The sequence below is a fragment of the Eptatretus burgeri genome, chromosome 2 (genome assembly GCF_056783735.1).
Source record: "Eptatretus burgeri isolate ZD-2024b chromosome 2, Ebu_testis_v1, whole genome shotgun sequence".
NCBI lineage: Eukaryota > Metazoa > Chordata > Myxini > Myxiniformes > Myxinidae > Eptatretus > Eptatretus burgeri.
Window position 1 is genome coordinate 142148062 of NC_140962.1, and position 14477 is coordinate 142162538.

Sequence of the window (14477 nt, forward strand, 5' to 3'; positions counted from 1 at the left end):
ATTTGTAATTTCTTTGAATATTAACTGTATTTCATGTATTTGTAATTACTTTGAATATTAACTGTATTTATTGTATTTGTAATCATTTTGAATATTAACTGTATTTATTATATTTGTAATTGCTTTGAATATTAACTGTATTTATTATATTTGTAATTACTTTGAATATTAACTGTATTTAATGTATTGTAATTACTTTGAATATTAACTGTATTCAATGTATTTGTAATTGCTTTGTATATTAACTGTATTTCATGTATTTGTAATTACTTTGAATATTAACTATTAATTGTATTTGTAATTTCTTTGAATATTAACTGTATTTCATGTATTTGTAATTACTTTGAATATTAACTATGTTTAATGTATTTGTAATTTCTTTGAATATTAACTGTATTTAATGTATTTGTAATTACTTTGAATATTAACTGTATTTAATGTATTTGTAATTACTTTGAATATTAACTGCATTTATTGTATTTGTAATTTCTTTGAATATTAACTGTATTTATTGTATTTGTAATTTCTTTGAATATTAACTGTATTTAATGTATTTGTAATTACTTTGAATATTAACTGCATTTATTGTATTTGTAATTTCTTTGAATATTAACTGCATTTATTGTATTTGTAATTTCTTTGAATATTAACTGTATTTATTTTGTATTTGTAATTACTTTGAATATTAACTATATTTAATGTATTTGTAATTACTTTGAATATTTACTATATTTATTGTATTTGTAAATAGTTTGAATATTAACGGTATTTATTGTATTTGTAATTACTTTGAATATTAACTGTATTTATTGTATTTGTAATTACTTTGAATATTACCTGTATTTATTGTATTTGTAATTACTTTGAACATTTACTGTATTTAATGTATCTGTAATTACTTTGAATAGTAACTGTCTTTAATGTATTTGTAATTACTTTGAATTTTAACTGTATTTCATTTATTTGTAATTACTTTGAATATTAACTGTATTTGTAATTACTTTGAATATTATAACTGTGTTTAAAGTATTTGTCATGACTTTGAATATTAACTGTATTTATTGTATTTGTAATTACTTTGAATATTAACTGTACTTAATGTATGGTCATTACTTTGAATATTAACTTCTTTTTTTTTACTGAATTCTTCAGACATTCGTTGTTTTTTTTGTAAAATCCCTACTAACAGCTGAACTATCCGAGTAATTGCATTGAAATACCCTTGGAGGTTTCTTGGCTCATTATCCCAAGGTTCGTGTTGTTTTCCCAATGTATTCACCTGGGAATCCTGAACATGTGATGGAGTCTTTATAAAAGCTCTCCTCTCTCCTCTCCTACCTTCTCCTCAACGGTTTGGAGGTTGCTTTCTCTAACCGGAGATTTTGTTTGTTTCATTGATTTAGCAATCTCTTTTAACAATCCCTCGATTTCTCCTTTTTACTTTTTTGTGGCTTTATTGTTTCTCCAAACAACAACGCAATGGTGGTGATTGTCAACGGACTGACCGCCCGTGCCACTGGCCCACGTGTGCCCTGGGCGCCGCCATGTTAACCACGTGATGTTCCTTGACCTCTCACAATCACGTCCGTTCTCAGTAACTGGGAACGTTCCGTGGATTTATCTTCGCGCTGCTCTTTACGCAGCATTGCGTCACGACGGGTCGCCTCGGGTGTCGTGCTCTTCTGCCGTCTCTGGACGGGGTTCCCCCGACGATTCACATCTCCACAACAAGTAACAACGCAGCAGCCAACGCTCTCCTCGTCCACAACACGATCGCATCACCCAGCTGTTCCAGATTCCTCTTCTTCCTGTGATTGTTTCCTCGTCCAATGGATCCCGGTATTCTTTACTGTAGAATCCTTATTGTTCCTCCCGTTTGTGTTTTAATGTAGATTTCAGGTCCAAAGCAGAATCTATACATGGTTTGTTTAATACTTGTTTATCCCTCATCATTGTTTCAATCACAACCTCGATCCAAAACAGCTTTAAGGCCTTTCTCCTTCATTGGGTGATGGACATTCGATGTTGTATGTGATTCCTCTTACAAAAAGGTACAATGTCTCCTCAGACAGTCACGTACGTGTATCGTCCATCCAAGGAATCTGTTATATGTTATATTATTATGCCATTGGAACTATCCACAACACTCAATGGGGTTTTTGTTTTCACTTTGATCCCAATCAATCACATTCGTGACGTCACAATCAATCCGAATTCCTGGGTCAGTGGGATTCACCATTGGTAAGAGTAAGTCTCAAAACAAATCATACAAAATGCAACAAATATTTATTTAAAATATTAAATTTATTTAATCACTTCTCAGGCTGTTTTAAAATTAAATTAACAACAAACATGGTATTAAAAGGATGAAAATGAAAGATCTGATCTTAGGCTCAAACAACAGCAAAATATTCAGCTTAATGTCCAGAATGAAAGTGTCAGCCTGCCAGATGTTACCTAGATTTAACACCAAGAAGGGGAAAACATGCATCTCAGTTGCAGACCCTTCTGATTCAGGGTCTTTACATCTATATCAGAACTTCCCTTGAGCTAAGCTTGAAGACCAGATGAAGTTGAACATTTGGGGAAATGTCCAGGATACGTTTTCGCATCATTTATCAAGACCATCCTGACCAGTGTTGCTTTATTCCTTTATTTTTAGCTTTGTCCTTATTTTGTAATAAATTCAAAGTATTTTCTAAATATGACAAAAGAAAGAGCGCATTAAATGCTGTCAGTTTGTTATTGACAACTTGTTTTGATTTTGCAAAAGATCTTTATTTTGATTTTCATTTTTTTATTCGCATACCCCAAGGGGTGCATGACTGTATCCTCACTCGGGCTTTGTTGGTACCTCTCCTTTCAAATTCATTTTCAGCCGATGATTCTTTTAGTTATGAACAGAAATATACCGAAGACTGGTAGAGCTTGTTTAATTACTCTTATTTCCAACTATCTGCCGTTTATATTTGATAATATTCTCAGACTTTAACCCATCTCGGTAAATTATGAGCTATCACCTTCCCCTCCCCCCCTCCCTGCCTGCACTCACATCACCACACATCCACATGTGCAATCACTGCATCCTTATCCTTACTACCATGGCCTGTACTCACTGTACCCTCCTCCTCACCCTCACCACCTCCTTTACTCGCTGCATACTCACCCAATCCCGCCTGCATTCGCTGCATCCTCACCACCCTCACCCTTCCCTCTCCTCTCCCCCGGCTGGCACTTGCTGCATATTCATCTCCACCCCGGTGACTGCTCATCCCACTCATCTATACTCACTGATCCCACAACCCCCTGCCTGCACTCACTGCAACCTTACCCCTGCCTGCAGTTGCTACACATTCAACTCTCCCCCCTCCATCCGCATTTGGTATACTCGCCTCCTCTCACCCATACCTGCACCCGTATACAGCCACTTCATGTTGACGATGATTCCCAGTTTTTAAGGTATGGGAAGCATGGCTTTTTTTCTTTCAGAAAGAATGATGACCTCCTTGTATTCTGCCATTGCCTGAATATGAACTATTACACTTCAGAAAAATGACATCAACATTGTCTTTTCCTTGACAGCCCATTCGCATCGGCATTGTAAACATGATCTGGCAAGTACTCCGTGCACACCCAGGCCAACTCCTCCATCAAGAGGTGCAGGGTGACCACTTCCAATTTTGCATTTCCTTCCTTCCTGCTCTGAAACTATATGGAGACCAAGATGCATTTTCAAGCAGTTCCATATTCCGGTGTTTGCCAATAATGCTTCAGTGTCAGCACCAGTTGAAAAGCAGCAGAGACTTTTTGATTTTTCTCTTTAACATAAAAATGTGCCTTCGTCTTGGAAGACGTCTTCACAAAGCAAACACACAACTCGGCAAGGAAGCCCCAAGGTTAGAAAACAAAATCGAACCTAATGGTAATACAAGGACTACTTTCAAAGCAATGGCAAGGAACAAGAACATTCTTGTGAATATCTAAATGGATAAACCACTCATTAATCTTGTCCAGGATGATCGGTTTTGCACCTGTGATCCCACCTCACCAAAGCTACCAGAAGAATATGCTTAGTTTTTGGACAACACATGGTATGGTGAATTTGGTTTCCCAGTGGAAGGTATTCGAGCACTCTGAAGTCAAATGCAACCAAATGCCATTTGGACAAATAGAAGTTGAACTGTAATGACACTTGGAAGAGCGCATACCTCTGCCAGGTTGAACAGGTTGCGTTTTGTAATTTCTATCCCACTGATGGGCCAAATCTAGATTCGAATCGTCACCAAAATCTAATCATTTCATCCTTGTCACACACCAAACCTCTCCACCAAATTTTGTCCGAATCCGTTCACACCTTTTTGAGATATCCTGTTCACAGACAGAAAACAAATGAGAAAGATGTTGTGCAGAGTATGGTACTTGCGAAATCCATAAAACAAATTTGACCATAAAAATAATTGACGGTTGAATTCAGTGACCTGATATGCAAATCTTCTTCAAATTTCTACTCAATCGGGTGAAAATTGAGGATTTTAGAAATATGACAGATGTTGACCTTTGACCTCAAAATGAATAGGCTTCTTGTTTATGACAAACTCTACCATTTCCTGAAGTTTCGTGAAGATCGGTTTCAAATTGTGACCTGTAGGCAATAAACAAACAGACGGACACACACAATCACAGACCTGACCAACCAATATACTTGCGAATCTTTGATTTCACAAGTACCACACAAACAAACAAATAGACAAACATGGACGAAAACATAACCTTCAGTGGCAGAGGTAACAACACTTAGGATCTTAAAGTCTTGGGTTCGAGCCCGAGCTGTGCCAATATTTCACCAGGTGGGTTAAATCAGCCTGTCGTTCTGCTGAATTCAGTAAAATGAGTTACAGCTTGCTGGGGATGATCCAGTTGAGCATCCTGTGTAGGAGTGCTGATGTGTCCAGGATTGTGCCCCCCTAACCAATGAAAGTGCCTTGGGAGCCTGACATACTGGACCTGATGATGTGAGGAGGATCATCCATCATCCAAGTTGAACAACACTCAGCACTCATTCCATTCACCAAAACTGTTCATCTTTTGACCCTTTTTGCTCCAACAAAGGGTTAACACTCGAAACATCATCTTTCTTGCTTTCCACAGTGGTTAGTATATCTCAATGAACCACTCTTGATTTCATCAATTTTTAGCTCACCTCGAACATAGTTCCAGGGAGCTTGTGGGATGGCACATCGTCCGTCTGTCCGTCCGTTTATAAACACTTGCAACTTCTCTGAAACTACACACATGATTGTGGTGAAACTTGACCACAACTTTCATCACCCCGATGTACTAAAGTTTGTTTACGACAAAAAAAATAAACGAGGGGTTTCCCCCCCAAAATATGTACTTGCTTTGTTCTCCGAAACCGCACACACAATCTCTGAAACTTAACCACAACCTTCATCACCCGTGATGTACCAAACTTTATTCACGCTACTTAAGAAAACGGGGTCTGAGAGGGTTTCCCGGGGGGGGGGGTGGGGTGGGTAGGTATGGGAGCATGTGCCAGAGCAGCGCGTCGCTGCGTCCACTTTCCACCGGTACTCCAGGGCCTCCGTCTGGCCATCCCCCAGGCAGATGCCTGGCCCATCCCCATCTCCTTGAGATGCCAATCAACCTGCTGCAACCACGAGGCATGTGGTCGGCCCATTGGCCTCCTCCACTCATGAGACTCCCTCGCTGAGAGATTCTGGTGAGCAGGATCAGCGCCAGGAAAACGAGCCACATGTCCATACAGCCGGAGCTGATGCTCATGGTCCATGCAGGTAACAAATCTCATTTGAGTCTCTCTCAGCAACCGCTCGTTGGACACAAAGTCCGACCAGCGATCGCCAAGGATTCTCGAAGAGACCTGGTACCAAAGGAATTAAGTCTCCATCTCAGATCCTTGGTCAGAGTCCAAGTCTCGCATCCATAGAGCAAGACTGGAAGCATCAAGGACCTGAAGACTCAGACTTTCTTCCTCCCGCACAGGTACCGGCAGTGCCACTCCCCATTATCCAGTGAATCCATGACTCCCCAGGCCTGACCCGGACGTCTATTGACCTCTGACTCACAGCCAGCAGACATGAATATCACTGCCGAAGTAAATGAATCTCTCCACGACCTCAACATCCTCACCACAAACATTTGGGGGGAGGGGGAGTTGCTCCCTAAAATATTTATTTGCTATAAAATTGGTTAATTAGTACATTTTGCTGATTTCGTCACTCGTTGACTTCTTCCTCAGTATCATTATGCTGTCAGGTGAACGCACAGGGGTATTTCCCCTATTTTTTTTCTACCTGTTTGCCAATGCAGATTGACATCAGCCTAAACGAGCAAGACTTGTTCTTCAAGAGTGGTATTCTCTTAAAGTCCTCATGATTTTGTTTTCCTGAGTTGGTTTTTTCAATATAATGTGTTTGTAGCAGAAAAAAAACATTTATATTTTCTTGACATCTGGATAACAAATCTTTGTTTTGGCAATTGGTGAATCTGTTTTTTTTTTTTGGTAATATACATGAATGTAATGAACTGCCTGTTGCAGCTGATCATGTAAAGGACAGTGAGAAGGTGGAGGAATTTGAAATCCTGAGGATCAAAATAGAGAACGTGAATTCTGATGTTTCTGAAGAGGTGGGAGGAGACGTGGATGATGGTAAGTTGTTGGAATTATGCTAAAATATTCAATTTGGTGTCCATCTGTCTGTCTTTTTGACTGCAATACATTCGGTTGTTAATTATCCATTCTCAACCAAACTTGACAGGAGGACTAAGGGAAGGGGGAGAAATTAAGTAGCTCCAACCTCCACACGACGATGGAGGTTGTAGCGATTTCATTTGCTCCCCTCCCCAAGGGGGTTTTGCGCCTTGGGTAAAATCCGTGTTAAAGGGGAACCCAAACACAATTTTTTTTTCCCAATCTCAACGTGTCGAGAAAAGCCGTCGAGTGTCAATTTTCGATTTCGTCAATGACGTCACATGTGGAAGCCACTTTAATCCAAACGACAGTGCATGTGGAAAAACAGTGTTTTTCCAGACATGACAACAACAGGCAAAAACAGACATGACACCATGTCGAGCTTGGATTCCGATACTGTTTCCACTCTCAATGGTAACTCTGAAGGTTCTTAGTATGTTGAAAGTGATCAATGGGATTTTGAAGAAACTATTTGAGATAAAAATTAGTAATGGAAACACATTCAGGGAAATTATGGAGCCGTATCGTTTAGAGCTTTGCATAAGCGATTCAGAGGAAGAAGGATCAGGCCACGAGGATTAGTGTTCATGAAGATTAAAACGCTGATCACATGATCACTTCTGCTCGATAGGGTTTGATTTTTCCATTCATTTCACGATTTGTAAGGGAGGGATTTTGTATTTATTGATAATTTGGTTTATATATTACTCAAGCAGAAATGCCCATCATCGCCTGACAGCGCGGACAAAATTGGTGCCGAATGCTTTGGCCTACCGTCTCAAGCTGACCCGGTATCTGGTATGTTACGGATCGTCCCGTTTCATACTTTTCTCGGACACCATTTGTGCCCGTGCCGTATCCCACCGTCATGTCCGTGAGGTGTTGATGTTTCTCGACAGTGGATGGTGGAGGGCGGGGGAGAGCAAGGGGTGGTGGTAGGTATTGTGGGGGTGATAGTTGTGGTGGGGGGATGGTGGAGGGGAGTGTGATGGTGCTGGGGATGGTGGAGGGGGGGGGCCTTGAAAGTTTTAACCTCCGACGTCAAATCCTCTCAGAGGAGGAGATGATACATACATACATACATACTTTCTCTCCACTATAAATAGATGTTCGTTCGTTTGATTTGCAGAAATTTTTGTTGATGATAGATAATTATTTTCGTGCTCTTGTGGGAACTGCCGGGCAATGGAAACGGGTGTTTGATTCGCCACTCATCGTTTGTGTATATGTGACGGTAACTGGGTAGAGATGATGTTTGAGTTTTGAGTGACAGCTGTTTCTTCAGCTTGATCATGGGAATGGCATCCTCTCTCAATCATGGCGGATAACCACAAGATCTCGCCATCTCTGTTGTTTCATAACGTGCTCTGTAACATGTTTTGTAGGCTTGATCCACACTTGGGTATTTCGGACAAATTTCTTCCAATATCTGGCAAATTTGGGGCTTTCGGCCATTGGTTTAGCATGAAACCATCTCGGTTTGTATTAGTAAACAAGCACCAAGAACACATTGAGGAAATATATATATATATATATATATATATATATATATATATATATATATATTGTTACCAATCTTCCACCCGCCCAGCGTGTGAACAGCCGCTTTAGCCAATGGTGGCCGTCTCGCCCACCGGACGGACGATTCAGTTGTGATCTTCCAGAACAACACCGGAAACCCAGTCATGGGTGTGCTCCAAACGCACACCACGGCCTAGTCAACACTCTACCCGCGCGTGATAGGGTCAATCGCCGAATTATCGATATACCTAAGTATTCGCGCGGGCAGACTACCGAGAAACCGTACCTCAGCAAGGTCTGCTTGGACACGAACCGCTTAAGTGGTTCGTTCCGTTCTGGGATAACCGAGCGGTGTATTATCGCGAGACCTCGCTGGACCCAATTATTTTATTGGCTATTAAAAAGCCCACGATTATTCCAAGAGCAAGACAGCGGTTGGATGGGTAAAGAGGACACAACGAATGGGTTTACATTCACACAAGGACATTTATTTATAAAACAACACGTAAGCAGTCATTCAATGAATGGGGGAAGGGGACAAGACACGAGCAAGGTAAAAGTGCTACAACAGTCTATGATTATTATTTACAAGCACTTACACAGTTCTACTTGCAGGACATGGCGCCACAACATTCACACAAATAAAAGCAAAGAAAGACCCCCTCAAAGGCAAGGGAGTCAGACTGGATCCGTAGGCCTTTATGTCCAAGGAGCCTGGTTGACCGAAGGGACTCCCAGAGGCCGCCGCAGGTTACCTCCACCCTCGTGGTGACTTGGTTGGGCGACCCTCGATGGACCCTGTCGAGCACCTCCACTGACTGACTGCTCCACCCAGACCGAGACCTCCACCGACCGACTGCTCCACCCAGACCGAGACCTCCACCGACCGACTGCTCCACCCAGACCGAGACCTCCACCGACCGACTGCTCCACCCAGACCGAGACCTCCACCGACCGACCAACAACCAACTCCGTTCGCTTCTCGACTCGGTTCTCTCCACGCAGCTCTCTGCGCTGCGTCCAGCGTGCCCTTTTATTCCCAACTCTCCCGCCCCTCCCCTCGCGGCCCGCGGGGGAAGAAGAATCTGCTGCCCTGGCCCCAAGAGAGTGTGGCGCCGGGCCCATATTTCGCCCAAAAATAGGCCCCCACCCTACATTACCTTTGACCCCGAGTTCAATTTGCCCTTCCCCTGTCCCGAAGTGTGGGAAAGCAGGAGGGAAAATCCCATGCGTGGTGTTGGAGCTCCTTCTTTCTCCATGGCAGAGATGGTTTTTGATGCAGAGAGGGTTGTAGCGTGGGTGTGGAGAAGGTGATTGGTGATGTGGTTGTTGTAATGGTGGCGTGGTTGGTGTTGTGTGGTGGTCATGAGGGTGGTGTGGTTGGGTGCTTGTAACAAAGGTAGTTGGTGGTGTGGTTGGTCCAAAATAAAGATAGCAAAGAATAACGGCGAACTCAAAGATCACAACCCTGTCCACACGAATAATGACCTTTAGACAACGGTAGGGAAATCTAACTGAACACACATTTAGCGATATAACTGATCTTGGGGATATCCTTTCTTGTGCTCTGCGAATTTCCACAGCCGTAACAATATATATATATATATATATATATATATATATATATATATATATATATATATATATATATATATATATATATATATATATATATATATATATATATATATATATAGTGGTGCCCCCAGAATCCGAATTTAATTCATTCTAAGAGGCTGTTCGGATTCCAAAAAGTTTGGATTCCAAAACTATTTTCCCAATAAGAAATAATGGAAAGTGAATGAATCCGTTCCTGGACCCCAAGGAAACCCACTTTCAAGACACTTTCAACTGAAATTACCCATGTTTAAGGTAAAATAAGATGAGTAAATGACCTTTTCTGGGTCATGAATCTCTTTCCAAGCCTGGGGGATGAGCAGGAGCGTTGTTGCTTGTTCCATCAGGTCTGGATGCAGCTCCGGCCTATCAGTGGCCATTGGGATCCAAAACGTAAACTGTTCAGCCTGGTGGAGGTATGTAATTAACCATGAAGCACAAAATGGTGTTTTATATCTCGGTACATTCTGTGGAGACACAAGTGTGCCGTTTTCATCGCAAGGTTCCATGGGAGAGAATCAAGAGGTGAAGCGATTGGGTGATGCAGCATGACATCACTACCATGCTCGCGAAAAAAAACGTTGAGTTCGTTAAAGCCGATTCATCAAAGGGTTCATTGAATGAGTTCTCTTCACGACGGGTTTTCGCGCTTTTTTCGCTTCTTTATTTTTCAGAATCCTACACACGGTTGATTTCGGCAGCTCGAACATGGCAGCAAGATCAGACACACGCGTTCCGCTCTTATGCTTAGCGATAAGTTCTTTCTTCAACTCAATCGTCATTCTCACGGACTTCCTCTTATTAGGTCATCTCTTCGAGCATGACATAAAAATATTGGTGTTGAGAGCGGAGGTAACGATCCGTCCGTCCGTCTGTCCATTCACAATGAAGTTGAAGCGGGAGATCTGGTCATTAGTGATCCTGATAGAGGTCGATGAGACGTACACGATGGTATGACTTTCAAGGTCACGAGGCCTTTGAAGTTGCGATAATAACGATTTTCAAATTCTATCTCCTCCGCCATTTCTCAAGCGATCTTGAATTTGATTGCAGCAAATGAATCTATGGGACAATATCTAAATTTGGTTGGGCCGGATTTTCGATATTTGCTTTCGTGTCACGTGACTTCAAAGTTGGCAAAAATGTGAAAATGACGATTTTCAAAATCTATCTCCTCTGCCATTTCTCAAGAGATCTTGAATTTGATTGCAGCATACGAATCTATGGGACAATATCTAAATTTTGGTCAGGCCGGATTTTCGATATTCGCTTTCGTTTTCGTGTCACGTGACTTCAAAGTTGGCAAAAATGCGAGAATGACCATTTTCAAAATCTATCTCATACATTTCTCAAGCAATCTTGAATTTGATTGTGGCATATGAATCTATGGGACAACATCTAAATTTGGTCAGGACGGATTTTCGAATTTCGCTTTCGTTTTCGCGTCATGTGACTTCATAGTTTGCAAAAACTGCCCTACCTTCAGGAGGCTATATATTTTCTCGCAGAGATGACCGTCACTCCTGCACTGGTGTATTTTGTTCCTATTTGCTTCACTGCTCTTCTTGGGTGCCATAGTGAATTCACAAGGGTGATAATTGAAAAGAAAATGCACAAATCAAGGTGAAAACACGAGGTAAAGAAGCGATCGACACACGAGAAATGCTTTCACGAGTACTTCCACCGACAAACTGAATGAACAAAGCGCGAAGATGCGGATCGAACAGGCGGGGGAGACGCATGTGAACAAACATGAACGCCACGTTGTGTTCGGTTTTCGAAAATGTGTTTGGTTTTTAGGGCAAAATTTTCTCAAAATTTGTTCGGATTCCAATTTGTTCAAACAATAGGGCGTTCAGATTCTGGGGGCACCACGGTGTGTGTGTGTGTGTGTGTGTGTGTGTGTGTGTGTGTGTGTGTGTGTGTGTGTGTGTGTGTGTGTGTGTGTGTGTGTGTGTGTGTGTGTGTGTGTGTGTGTGTGTGTGTGTGTGTGTGTGTGTATATATATAGTGTTGTGGTTACCAGATTCGCAAACCACCATTCAGGTCCCTTAGGTGAGGTATCTCGGTAAGTACATGTGTAGTTAGGCCCAAACCCGTTGTCTAGTGGGAATACATGTCATTTATACGTGCTGCGACTCTTCAGGATAGCCGTTTTTCTTTTACTATCTTTATTTTGGACCAACCGCCATGATCACAACCACAACATCAACCACCGACCCCAACCACCGCTTCACCACAACCGCCACGACCTTCACGCACACCTCACAACCGTAGCATCGCCACCGTTCTTGCCCCGCTGTGGGTACCGGTGTTGGACTCATGCAGAACGCGCGTCGAACAGCGTGTACAAAATCACGGATTTTCTGCTTCAAAAACGGATCAAAAACGACACACGCCCACTTTTTGCCGTCCAATCGGTGAGCGAGGGGCGATTTGGCCCCGCCTCCAGAACGATCGATATATGCAAATTTGTGGATCAAAAAGCCTTCACGCCCACTTTTTCTCGGGCCAATGGGGAGCGAGGTGAAAGGTCAAAGGGAGGGGGTCCGCGTTAAGCTACGGGGGATAAAAGGACCGTGTTCGTCAGTCAGCAGAACGGGAACGAGAGAGTCCAACGAAGAGTCAGAGTGGGTCGGAGAGTCGCAAAGGAGAGTCAGCAGAACGGGAACGAGAGAGTCAGCAGAACGGGGTAAGAGAGTCCAAAAGAAGAGTCAGCAGAACGAGGTCGGAGAGTCAAGAAGAGGAGAGTCGGAAGCAGAGGGTCAAGACTTCGCGGGCGGTGGAGCTGCTCGTCGTGTGCGTGGGAGTCGGAACGGAGGGGACGGAGCGGTGGAAAGGCGGCGACACCAGACGAGGGGGTGCTCGCGTCGTGCAGGAAGCTGCACCCGAAGGAGGCCGACAGCGCGACCTGGCCGAGGTGGAGACGCTCGTCGCATATAATAAAGATCCTCTATACCCCGAGCATCAGCAACCCCTCCTGTTTCCCCCCGCGCTGAGATAGTGCGACCCAAGGGGCCCCGTTCCCACCCCCTGCCAGGCACTGTCCACGAGGCCCGCGGGTTGCGGGCCATCGCGCGCTCCGCGTCTCATCACTCAGACGGGTAGGCCCGACCCGGTCTCGGCCCCAGGCCTACCTCATTCTTGAGGGTATTTCTTTCCTTGGTTTTGGGTATGTGTTGTCGGCGCCTGCCTGTGAAGTAGAATTGTATAAGTGTTGCCGTGTGCTCGGTAGTCGGTATTAGCTCTGCACTGTGTTTTCACTTTTATGTTTGCTTTTTGTGTAAATGGAATTGTGTTTTCTTTTTGTGTGCATTTGGTGGAATTGTATTTGTGTGCTTCCTGTGCCGAGAATAAACGTGCTTTATTGTTGAACTGTTTCCCGCTTCGCTTCGTCTTTTCCCCATTGAACCCTCATCTTGCTTCACGTAAAGGGTTGGTAGTGGGCTGAGTACGCCCGATAATTAATCGAACCGTCGAGGTCGACGATAACACCGCCGGTTATTCTGATAGTACAGAACGGGTCGCTAAGTGGCCCGTGTCCGAAGCTTTCCACCTGCGGCGAGGTGCGATCGCCCGGTCTACCTCCGCGTGGGTACTTAGGTAGTTCGAATTTGGCGAGCAACCCTATCCCACGCGGGGCTGATTGGCTCGATCGCGTGAGACCGAAGGTCCACCCGTGACTGGTTCCCGGCGTTAGTCCGAGAGGGTCACGACTGGATTGTCCGTCCGGTGGGCGACGTGCCGCGATTCGAGTTACGGGCCGTTCGCACGCCGGCGGGCGCGAAGACCGCAACACTGGTGTCAGGAGTGGGATACACCATCGCGCTCCTCGCGGCACTGGTATCGGAGAACAGGAAAACGGGCTGTCCTGTCTCCGGCTAAATTCACGGGAATCGGTCCAGGGGTGAGAGAAGCGACCCCGATTCCCTCCAAATTACGAGCGAGCAAATTAACCCTTCACGAAGCAAGATGGCGTCTCAAGGCGAGCGGGAGCCGGGGGTATTAGAAATGTATATGTGTAGTAATGTAGAATCCATGGTCCAGGATGGAATCCTCGAGCAGGAAATGTTGATTGTGCAGGAACACGGACTCGCCCAACTGAACCCAGGCCCGAGGTGGGTGCGGCAGCGGCCGCGGTGTATGACACCTCCCCCTCTCTCCACCAAGACCCTTCCCCAACCCTTGCCGAAACGGCTCAGCTGAGTGCATCCAACATGGCCCAGCTTACAGCCATGCTGGCGGCAATGAACGAAAACATGAATGCGAAAATGATCGAAAAGATGGATGCGAATACACAACAAATGAACAAAAAGATGGACACAAATACAAATGAAATGAACAAGCAAATGAATGAAGTGAAAACGACGATGGATGCGAATACACAGCAAATAAACGGAATGGAAGCAAACATGAAAGAAGAAATGAAAGAGCTACGGGGTGAGACGCAGAACATGGGCCGATGCCTGCAGGCGGGCATGAAGGCCGTGAGCAGGAACTTAAATGGCGACTCCACGTGTCGGAGCAAACGAGCTGGGTGGGGGTGCAACGGGACAGGCCCGCGGTGGAGGCGGGTGAAAAATAATTCTGTGGGAACGTGTTGGGCGAGG

At 43.9% G+C, this 14477-nt stretch overlaps 1 protein-coding gene across 4 annotated transcripts in view; it reads left to right on the plus strand.

The window, feature by feature from the left end:
- The first annotated feature begins 923 nt into the window (after positions 1–923).
- Positions 924–14477, plus strand: part of LOC147033373 (uncharacterized) — a 52388-nt gene continuing 38834 nt past the window's right edge. For 2 of the 4 annotated variants that reach the window (XM_085854505.1, XM_085854514.1), the window contains exon 1: positions 6578–6688. Coding sequence is in view for 2 of the 4 variants with exons in the window: in XM_085854521.1 (XP_085710647.1) it covers positions 1830–1839; positions 6578–6688 (121 nt within the window). In the remaining 2 variants the exon portion in view is untranslated. Of the gene's footprint in view, positions 1840–6577; positions 6689–14477 lie in introns of those variants that run through there. The other 2 variants (XM_085854521.1, XM_085854487.1) reach the window with 2 other exon arrangements.